The 12,124-nt window shown below is 34.9% G+C and overlaps 1 protein-coding gene across 2 annotated transcripts in view; it reads right to left on the bottom strand.

The window, feature by feature from the left end:
* The window catches only part of MLIP (muscular LMNA interacting protein), a 243,025-nt gene that overhangs the window by 27,435 nt on the left and 203,466 nt on the right, over positions 1-12,124 (bottom strand). For both annotated transcript variants that reach the window (XM_069487902.1, XM_069487901.1), the window contains one exon: positions 4,966-5,172. In XM_069487902.1, coding sequence (XP_069344003.1) covers positions 4,966-5,172 — 207 coding nt within the window. The remainder of the gene's footprint in view (positions 1-4,965; positions 5,173-12,124) is intronic.

Here is a 12,124-nt window from a genome sequence, read left to right as displayed (position 1 = left end):
AACCTGTTTTATGGATGTTTCTGTTCAAAGACACTTATTCCATATATTATTACTTCATTAACATTGAACTCATGGCCAACATACTATAACTTAAGCCTAAAGGAAGCTTACCTGCCATGCTTATTTTCTCTATAGGACACATCTCAGCCCTTTTGTGCTTAGCAATACTAGATTCCCCTTCAACACTGTGTTTAGGGGCCACTTTAAACACCAAAATCACCAATAAATTGAAAAAAAAATGCAAAAAACAGTACCAGGTGGATCGCAAAAAAAGACAATTGTTTACAGCTCTACCCCTGAAACAAGAAAGCAGAATGTTGCCTTGTTCAACCTAAGCTGGGATCATGTGCATAGGGGACTCAAATTTCTTTCTGGTCTGTGAATGTCCACAAATGACTACAGGAGTAAGGAGAGCAAGTATTGACTTGGAGTTACAAATAAATTTTAGTGAGTAGGTGAACTCACAACTATGGAGTTCCCTATGGCAAAGGAGGCAGGAAGAGCAGAGAAGGATATACCAGGCTTCTAAAATGATGGTTCTGAAATAACCTCACAGAGTTTATCTGCTTCCAGCAAACACATAACAATGTTCTCCCATGTGTGCTGTAGGGGCACAGAAGTAGCTGACCTACAGCTGATGAGGGCATGACATACAGGCAAAGAAAGAAGGATGTAACCATGGTTTATACAACTGATGATTGTACAGCAAACAGAAATGAGAACACCCTATATTTTAGGTCATCTTGTATTAATTTGAGATAGCTTGGCACAGGCAAGGATTATAGAAATCGAAAGGAGAAAGAAAATCACTTTGAATGTTGATGCATGAAGAAACTTCCCAAAAGAGGAAGGATAATTTAAAATGGCTTGTATGAGTAAGGAGAATACAGGAGAGTATTTTATATGGGGAGAATGTCTGAACAAGTCGAACAGTAAGAAATTCCCAAGGCATGCCTAGAGGAAAGTAAGTAGATAGGTTTAAGTAAAGTAAAATAATAATAAAGAATCGTGTGCAATAATATGAGAGGCATAGCAAAAGAAGAATCCATTCAAGTTTTTGAATGACTAGCTATAAGGACAAAGTAGAAAAAGCATAATAGATGAATCAGGCTTTGAGTTTGGGGACTGAGAACTGTGGTGTTAATGACAGAAGTAGGGAAACAAGTGCAGAACTAGTTTGAGGCAAAATGAACGATGAGTGCGAGGTGACAACATGACATCCTGAGGGAAATGATAAGCAAGCAGCTAAAGATATGAAACTGAATCTCAGCGGAGAAGCAGAATTGGAAATGTGGATTCGAGACTTATCAGTACTAAGATAATCATGAAGGCCTGTGAGTGGGTGAATATCTGAAGTCAGGCAATTAGACAGAAGAGGTGGAGGAGCAAGAAGTGTGCACAAGGAAAACAAAGAAGGAGCAGTAAGGGAGTTGGAATGTACATACCATCCCAAGAGCAGAAGGAGGAGAGAAATTCAAGAGTGAATGATGAATTTTGTCAATTGCTACAGAGGGACAAAAGAGATAGAGGATTGAGGCCGTGCAGCTGAATTTGCCAACAAGAAGTTTCCCCTTAAAAGAACAATTTCAGTGGAGTGTCAGAATGCTTTTAGGAATGGGCTAAAGTGTGAGTTTATAGAAAAGGAATGGAGATAGTGGCTACTGAACACTTCAAAAGAAGAAAATTTTGAAACTAATAGATTTGCAGCATCATCAAGGAAAAGGATGGGGAAGTGCTCATTTTTTTGAGGTTTCTATATGCAAAGGGGAGTCATCCAATGGAGAAAGAATGAATGCAGATTTAAGAGAGCAATAGGAATGGCAATCCTGAAAGGATTAGTGCTGATAAGATCTCACCTTTGTATGGCTCTTGTTATGTTTCAGGCATTGTTCTAAGTGGTGTACATGTTAGTCCATCTTAAGCTCATAATACTCTAACAAGGTGGGCATTATTATCATCCCCATTTAAAAGATGAGCAAATGGAGTTATGTAGAGGCTAAATGACTTGCCCAATATCAGCATCTGGAAGGGGTTGGATCATGAAATAAACTCAGACAACTGACTAGAGGCATCATACTCTTATCCACTGGGCTACGTGACTTTCAAGGATTACAGAAGGAAACAAAAGGAATGATTTCTTTATGAGACTGAAGAAATGAAAAGAAGGTAGATAAATTCCCTCAACCATATGATTGCCACCAAGTCTTCCCTTTGGTGGTTTTGCTTTGTAATTTATGTTTTACATTATAATAAAAATATTTTTATTAATAGTCAAAAAGAGAAGAAGGTGGGTATACTGGTTTATTCCAAGATGAAAGGACAGTACCTGATCGTACTTATAAGATATGATGTGACATTCTATTGTAGAGTTCTATCTTGAAGTTAAGAAAAGGGGGAAGGGATTGGAGCGAGGACTTAGGACATAAGGAGTTTGACAAAGATTTAGAAGAGAAGAGAGCACACTGCAGACTCAACAGAAGTAGAATAAAACCTGTTGAACATCTAGTGCAGCCCCAACTGAAGACTGGATTCTAAAGATCAGTAAGTAAAGTCAAGTTCAGCATGGCTCTCCAGAGGGTAGGATGGGAAGATTTGAGTTTGGAGGTGAGCCCAGTAGGCAGAGCAGTAAGGTTAGACTTGGGAACAATGTCGGGATATTGGAGAAAAGTTAATTTAGATGGCAGATTATGTTTTACAATTCTAATAATGGAGCTATTATTTCAAGTAAAAAATAAAAGTATTGATAAATTAATATGCTATTATACCAATATTTACAACACAAAGTTTGAAAACACAGTTATCAAATTGAATGGGTAATTCACATATTTTAATCTAGTAATAGAGATATAAGACAAAACAAATATTCCATTAAGAAATGTTGTATTACTATTTAATATGTTATTCTTATTACTATTATAATTTTGGTTATGAATGGCTCTTTATTCAATATCAATAAGTCTTAGACTCTGAAAGACAAAATCTATTATGAAGGTTGTATGGACTGAAAATAGTTGTCCAACCTCACATGGTTTTTATATATTGTTCTTCACAGGCTAAGCAAGCAAAGGCTACAATATGGATGAAATGCTCAGTCTATCCATACTGAAAAGTTCCAGAAAACACCACCATCAAAATAGCAAAAGAATGAGATATTTCATGTAATTGATGTCTATAAAATAAATCATAACCCTATCATAGATGGCAATTTACAAGAAAATGTCTACATTATCAGAATTATTAACTCTAATAACTAAATGGATTTCACAGATGTTGCCAAGTATTAAATCAGGGAGAATTTCAAATAATATAAGAACATTTTTAAAATATTATACTTTCCCTAATGTACTACTTTTTTTCTAGACCAAGAATAAGAAGAAACCAAAGATCATGAAAATGTCATTTTCAGCTTTGCCCAAAAACATTCTGTTGGCAGAAAATTTAAACCTTTTTTAATTCAGGATTAACCACTCAGGTGTCATAGATGATATTAAATATAAAAAGCTAATTCTTCCTTACAAAAAACTGTTCATACTTTAGATGATTGTTTATGTTTAGACTAAGTTTTTGAACATTTTTGCTAAAAAAAAAAAAAAAAAATTCAAAAAGTCCCATGGCCCAAGGAATATTGTTTAAGTACATTCTGGGAGATGGCCTTGATTGATTTTCAAATATAGAGATATATTTCACTGGATATAGAGAATTTGTAAAATAAATACTTTTAAATAAGATTTTGAATTTTACAAAAAGATTTAATTGATGTTTTAGTTTGACCAGTCAATTCTTTTAGGAAATTTTCAGGGTCTGAGAGTCTGTATTAGTCAGGATATCCTTATGCTAATACTGAGAACAAATGGAACTTACACATAAGCCCCATGTGGCTGGACTGCTTGCTTCTAGTAAACATTTATAATTGCATTCCAAAGCCAACTATAAATATATTTTCTTAAGTGGTAAGGACAGATTTTAATTCATAATAATTGTTGCAATAAGGAAGAGGATCCAGCATTTGTGCAGAAGTGAGTAAGCATTTTAAAGTGAGAATGGAGAATAAGGGAGTAGCAAGGGGCGAGTGGAGGCTCAGAAGAGTCAGGGAAGACAAAAATCACAAAGGGTTGGTCAGTGTAAATTCTGATTAAGCTAGCTGCATCTGCTAGCGGGTTATATCAAAGTCAGGACTCTATCCTCCCATAGAGACTGGGAAGCAGAGGCGCTCCCCCCTCCTTTGTGAAGATCACATTTTCAAAGGAATAGCTTTCAGGTCCTTGGGAAAGACACCTCTGAGTTGTAGGAGATACGTAACGTCTCAAAAGGACAGGAAGGATCCACAACTATAAGATCGTTTTAGTAAATGTGGTCAAAAGCCATCTGTACATATTTTTTACTTGTTTTGTATCATACACACACGAACACACATATGCTAGGTACTGGACACTTCATTATTTTTTACATATCCCATTACTATACACTATGAGGCAGATAGGCACATTTTAAAATAAAATGTTAATATTATTTTGCAGATACCTGCAGTAATTCTAATTATTTTTTTGCCCACTGATTATAATTATAAATGCCTCCTCATCAAGGAACTGTAATTTAAAGTAGCTTTTTAGGAACATCGAACTAAGACTAGAATATCAATGAATAATGGCATCTTGTAAGGTTTTGAAAAATGTCCTGGAATTTCCACAATGGGATTAGAACATGAAACAATGAGAAACACAGATCATGAAATGACTTTGGGAAAAAATAGATTTTTATTATTTCCCAAGGTTAATTATTATCTGTTTGTAAAGTAATGTGCTTTAAGACAAATATTTAATATTTTGATACATTAAATATTAAACATTTAAATATTCATAATCTATTCAATTTGATACCTAAATCCTCCACATTTAAGTATTAAAAGTTAAGTATAATGAAAGTTCACAGCACAGAATCATTCCCGTTTGAGTGGAAAATTCTCACCTTAATATATGCGTTGTGACTAGAGAGTATGTGAGAATCATCCTGTTCATCACTCAGTGAGAAGGAGGACAGGTGGCTGAAGGGTCCTGGGGCAAGACAATCAGCATGCGAGAGGGTCTGTGGATGCAGCAGGGACTTAGCAGGAGGATAGAGTTTAGTTTGATATAAAGGATGGAGTGAAACAGCCTTGGGAGGGACTGTCTCATCCTGGGAAGAAGAAAAGCATAAAAAAGATGTTAGTGTACAAAAGTAAAGCACACTAGGAATTAGGTCCACCTTAGAGGAAGGATAGAATCTCTTCTCATGAGGAGGTGTCCTTCACAAGACACCTGCTTTCACATTATATTTTTTGTCTCTTTCACTAATTCCTTTCAGTTCCTACCTCCAGCCTTTTCTGCAGAGCAAAACAAGCTCCTGCAGACTGTGTCCTGAAGGGTGCAAGGTTCATTTTTCAAAGTATCAAGAGCAGAAATGTGTAAGTACAGAAAGAGCCAATCCCAAGGGGGTGGGCTGAGGTCAGAAAAATCTTCATGGAAGAGGTAGGTAGCAGTGGAAATTAATGTAAGGATGCTTGTGATTTGGTTTGGAAGAAAGTGGGGGGTCAAGGGGAGGGCATTGCAGAGGCTATCAACATGTGAGCAGAGAGGCAAAAGGGCTAGGTATAGCTCATGGCACAGTAAGCTATAGAGTTGAGGTTGGCATGGACGAGGAATCAGGGAGAGATGAGTCTGGAAAGAATGAATTAAGTCTTCAACTCCAGGCGTTGCGTTGTCTTGTGAAACTGGTGGTGCAAAAATTAGAGGAGTTCAACTGTTAAGAGGAGAGGTTAGGAGGCCTTAACTAAAGTGGCTAAAATGGGTCTTTAATGGAACGGGGATTAATGCAATGACTTTGAGGAAGTAGAAACTACCAAATGCAGCCATGAATTATATGAATGGAGCAAGGAAATCACAAGACTGAGAAATCTGAGCATACAAAGAAAAATTGCAAAAAGAGTCTACATATATGTATGTATCTTTTACAAATCAAGCAAATACAAACATTTATTCTTGTTTCACACACACAGCACACGCATTCACCTATTATAAAAAAAAAGATAGCATCTTCTTTACAATATTCTGTGTCTTCTTTGTGATTTTTTTCCTTTGACAACAATTTTACAACTTTGGAATATTTCTATATCAGTATATGAAAGCTATTGATTTTCTACCAAGACACATTACTGAGTTATCTTACTGATTGTAATGTCATTCCATTAACCCCCTTGGAAATTTCAAGGGTATCACCTAAAATATCAAATCACCTAACATAGTGATGAGTAATCTCCTCTTTGATAGTTATTATACTTTTCATTTCTTTCTTTTGTCTAATTTCATTGGCTAGATTGTAAAATAATAGTCATGTTAATGGGCAGCTTTAATGGAACACATGTAGTACTTTTCCATTAAACATGGCGCTAGATTTTAGATTGAAATATATTCTAATCTTGTCTTATTTCTCAATCAAATGTTTCATTATTTTATCAGCTAATTACAATTCTTAATCAGTGTGAACAGTGATCAATATTAAAACTGAGTAGCAAACACAAGACTGGCAGTGTAGGAAAAGGGTAGCATTATTATTGACAGCTGAAGGTGCTTAGAAAAAGGTGTCCTAAACAGAGTCTCTGGTTTATAGTCAAGCTTCAGTTTTTCTTGGAGAGTTCAAGAATCCATTCTCAGGATGTCAGGAGACAAGCCTGTGATCCATGGGTAGCAAAGGGCTCGTCATATGGGGTAATCTGGTGGGGGTCAGGTTGTATCTGATCAGAAGGACAATGTTCAGAGAGAGTGTGCTACTTCTAAGCTCACTGTGGCCCATCTCCAGCTCTCAGGATTAAGTCAAACCTGAACACTTCTATAGGATCAGGTGGCATCCTCAGTTTATTCAGGCAGCTGGGCAGGAAGGGAGAGCAGAATTTTATCAGCACTTGGCCAGACAAAGGAGATCTAAGAATTTTGGCCAGGCTCACTTTGAGCATTGGCAGATTGATAGCAGAGTACAAAGGTGAAAGGATTCTTGGTGACAGCTTCAACATACATGTCACTTAAAGTGCCTGTTTCAATCTGGGCCAGTTGTCTTCTATGCTTTGCATAAGTCCTTATCCTATGACTCTCTCTTCCCCATCATCCTGGGAATTTCCTTTGTCCCTCTCTCGTGTTCAATCTCCTGTTGCCAATATCCCATGTCTTACTTTATCTAGGTTTCCTACCACCACAGCAATAATAACAATAATAATAATAATGCCTAGGCCGACGTCTATAAGGTTTTTCTAACATTTTCTTCTAGAATTCTTACAGTTTCATGCCTTAGGTTTAAGTCTGTTATCCACTGTGAGTTGATTTTTGTGAGTGATGAGAGGTGCAGAGCCTGTTTCAGTATTCTGCATGTGGCTATCCAATTTTCCCAGCACTGTTTATTGAATAGTGATTTTTTCCCCCAGTGTATATTTTTGTCTGCTTTGTCAAAGATCAGAAGCAATCACAGAAAAAAAAATAAATAAATGGGACTTGATCAAATTAAAAGGCATCTGCATAGGCAAGGAAACAATCATTAGAGCGAATAGACAACCTAAAGAATGGGAGAAAATATTTGCATGTTATACATCTGACAAAGGGCTGATAACTAGAATCTATAAAGAACTCAAGCAAATCAGCAAGAAAAAATCAGACAACCCCATTAAAAAGTGGGCAAAAAAAGACATTCTATAAAAAAGACATGAACAGAAACTTTTCAAAAGAACATAGACTAATGGCCAGCAACGTGAAAAAAATGCTCAACATCTCTAATTATCTGGGAAATGCAAATAAAAACCACAATGAGATATCACTTAACTCCAGTGAGAATGGATTTTATCAAAAAGTCCTCAAGCAACAAATGTTGGCATGGATGTGGAGAGATAGATACACTCACACACTCCTGGTAGAACTGCAAACTAGTACAACTTCTATGGAAAGTAGTAAGGAGATACCTCAAAAAACTAAAAGTAGAGCTACCATTTGATCCAGCAATCCCACTACTGGGTATTTACCCAAAGGAAAAAAAGACATTCTATAAAAAAGACACTCAAATGTGCTCGAATGTTTATAGCAGCACAATTCACAATTGTAAAGATGTGGGATCAACCCAAGTGCCCATCAATACATGAGTGGACTAATAAAATGTGTTATATGTATACCATGGAGTACTACTCAGCTATAAAAACAATGGTGATATAGCATCTCTTGTATTTTCCTGGATGGAGCAGGAGCCCATTCTTCTAAGTGAAGTATCACAAGAATGGAAAAACAAACACCACATGTATTCACAATTAAATTGGAACTAATCAATCCACACTTACGTGTGGAAATAACATTTATCTGAAATCAAGCAGGTGGGAGGGGGGAGAAAGGAATGGGTAAATTCACATCTAACGGGTATAATGCACATTATCTGGGGGATGGGCACACTTATAACTTTCACTCAAATGGTACAAAAGCAATTTACATAACCAAAACTTTTTTACCCTCATAATGTTCTGAAATAAAAAAAAATATATTTCTTAAAAAAAGAAACAGGTAAAAAAATAATAATAATGGTAACTGTGTGAGGTGATGGATATATGTTAGCTTGATTGTGATGATCATTTTACAATATATACATATATCAAAACATCAAGCTGTGTACCTTAAATAGACACAATTTTTAGTTGACAATTATTCCTCAATAAAGCTGGGTAAAAAAAATGGAAAAAAGGAAATTTTATTTTGGATTTTCTCTTTGATGAAATATTTATTGAAAAGCAAAATTTTTAATTTACATATGCAGTGCTCACTGTCTGGGGAATGGGCACGCTTGGAGCTCTGACTCGGGGGGACAGGCGGTACATGGGCAATGTATGTAATCTGAACTTTTGTACCCCCATAATAAGCTGAAATTAAAAAAAAAGAAAACAAACAAACAATAAAAACTCACACACACACACAAAAAATTTACATATGGCAGACACTTTTGTTGTTTTCTAAGTTTGTTATTAATTTATAAAACTTTCATAATTAGATAAATTTGTGTGTAACATTTCCACCTTGCATTTAATTGGTTTTCCTTTTTGACTTAATATATTGTATATTTCACATTTAGAACACAAAAGCTAGTCAGTTTTTGTGAGGGTTCTGCAGATCTTTCAAAAAAGTAGAAATCTATTTTGTTTTGTTTTGTTTGCAGGATAGAGTACAAATATATATATATATATATATAAAAATTAGATTTACTTTAGATGATCTGTCTTTACATACTTTTTATACTTAATCTATCATAAACTAAAAAATGCGGTACTATTTTACCACTAAAATATTTCCACTTTTTCTCATCCTATCTCTTGCTTTTGCCTTATGAATGTTGATATTATATTTTGACATTTAAATACACTAATGATATTATTTTACTAGTAAATGTCACTTCTAATATTATAAGGAGGACTTATTTATCTTGCTTAAGGAATTTTTGGCCTGAATTCAACCTGCCCATTATGAAGATTATAACCTCTCCTTTCTTTTTATTTGTGGTACCTGGAACACTTTGTTATTTTCAACTGCTCTCACCTCATTTTAAAGATAAATTTTGTTTGTTATCCAATCTATAGGGTTTTTTCTTTTTTATTTCATTTATTTCCCTAGCAAATGAATCTTTCCTGGACCAGATGCTTCTTCAAAAGGTTCATGCAGGGAAGAGACTATTACCTGGGTTTATCTGTGTGCCCCAGGGTTTGGGGTGTGAGTTGGTTGAGCCTTTACTTCTCCTCAAATAATAAAGACTATGAGTTGTACAGTACTTTACATAGCAACTTGTTGTCCAGGTTGCCACAGAATGAGAGAGAGAGAGAGAGCATTCTACAAATATGATTTGCTCTGTGATTCAATGTATGGGCCCATCTCCTCTGCTTCTCAGAATAAAATCAGGTCAGGGCAACTTCTGTTGCCAAAATATGTCCCCCTGCAAAGACAAGGGATTTGGGGTTTGCATATTAAGGTGTATCCCAACTTTCCAGAAGAGTGCTTGCTGGTTCTGGACTCTACAGTCGCTGTATCCTTGCTCCATTTCCTCCCAAACACACATCTGTTCATTCTCTTCACTGATTTTAGCAGTCCTTCCATTTATCCTGTGGTCTGCAGATTCCTTGTCACTGAATTATTTGTTTATGGTTTAATAATAATTTGTGTTCTTGTTACTACTTTTTGCCTTTAGACAATATCAAGATGATAAAATGTAATTAATTGTTGATTTTGTAATTGCCTTGTTAAACCAGAAAGTGCACCTTTTATTTTTCAAAAACAAATATTCGTGATGCATCTTAAAGTTTGTACTTTAAAAAATATTTTGCCATGAGATAACATGATAACCCTTGAATAATCCAAAAGATTTTCATGGTCCTTCTCCATCTTATTACTGCAAAGAGGGGTGTGTGTGTGTGTGTGTGTGTGTGTGTGTCTGTCTGTCTACATCTTTGTCATCATGGCTTATCTATAGATGTTGATATAACTGCAACATCATAATGTAATCTTTGTTAATATACTCTATTGCTATGCTGCCACATTTTTCTTATAGAACAGTGATTTTATTAAAGAAAATTCACTTACTTAAAAAAAATTTTCCCTCATTTATTTTTCCAGTAAGTCTCAAAATGTCACTGTTTGTATATTTTGTATTTAGAATGCAAAAGCTATAAAGTGAGAATATTTTAAAATCTATACTTTGATCCAACTGCATAATAAAGCTCCAATATAGTGTAATTTGCTAATTACTTGCTTTATCAAATTATCAGAAGTATTTCTATGCATTTTCTAATGGTATTTGATAATAAAGAAATAAATTTCATTTCATCATTCTTTTGTTTTCTATGTATTATTCTTCAATATTTACTGCAGCAAGAAGAACAAATGTATCCCAATTAAATTGGAATTTTAATTTTTTCTCTATTAAGATTCCTCAAAAGAGAATTTTATCATTTACTTTGACAAAACTTTAAACATTATAAATTGAGTACCTTATGTCTTCAAATAATACAAAAAATTGCACATTTTCATGTCCTTGGATGCCTACTTTGTAAATGTGTAACTAATTATGATGTCACAATACAATTATTGGTTAAAACTCAATGTAAAAATATAAACTTAGGGCCAGGTATATTCATAATGTAAGTAGGTGTAAAACTATGTTTCAAATAGTTTTAATAATTTCCCCCAAACTGGCCTGCTTCCTGTCAAATTCGAGTAGATTACCAGTGTATAAAACTGATATTTATGTCTGAGGACAAGGTCATACTAGACACAGATATTGTGTCAATTCTACTATTTCTTGTTGCTTACGCTTACATCAGTCATGGCATATTCAATCTAGATTATTCTGTAGGAGTTTTGTTGGTATTTTTTATAGTCATTCGTCCATTTTATAAGGGTTATTTTAGTTAAAAATAATTAAAATGATGAACCATATGTCTAGCTAAGAGAGCACATGAACTTCAATAAGGTACAACAGCCTTAAGAAACAGGCAACTGAGGGCTCACTTTCCAAGTTAGAGGGCTCTGGCACTTTCCCAGGGAGTTTCAGTTAGGATATGCATGAGTTGTAACTGCCTAGCACTCAGATTTACACAGGAGACCTATGTAAACCCATATAAATCAACAAAGCTCAAAATTTTTCTTATTATTTGAGATTAGGAGTTGGCAATTTTTTTCTGTAAAGGTCCAGTTAGTAAATATTGTAGCCTTTGCAAACCACGCATCTGTCACAATTACTCAATCTTGCCATGATAGTATGAAAGTAGCCTTAGACAATACATAAATATGGTCATGCACCACATAGCAATGTTTTGGTCAACACTGGACCCCATATACAATGATGGTCCCATAAGTTTATAATGGAGCTGAAAAATTCCTATCGTCTAGTGACATCTTAATGATCCTGACCCTGTGTAGACTAGGCTAATGTGTGTGTTTATGTCTGAGATTTCAACAAAAATGTTAAAAACTTGAAAAAAATAGAAAATTTTAAAATAGAAAAGAGGCTGTAGAATAAAGATGTAAAGAAATAAAATGTTCTTGTACAACTGTACAATATGTGTTTTAAGTGTTATTACAAAAGA

The sequence above is a fragment of the Eulemur rufifrons genome, chromosome 15 (genome assembly GCF_041146395.1).
Source record: "Eulemur rufifrons isolate Redbay chromosome 15, OSU_ERuf_1, whole genome shotgun sequence".
Lineage (NCBI taxonomy): Eukaryota > Metazoa > Chordata > Mammalia > Primates > Lemuridae > Eulemur > Eulemur rufifrons.
This window is presented reverse-complemented; position numbering and strand designations above follow the sequence as displayed.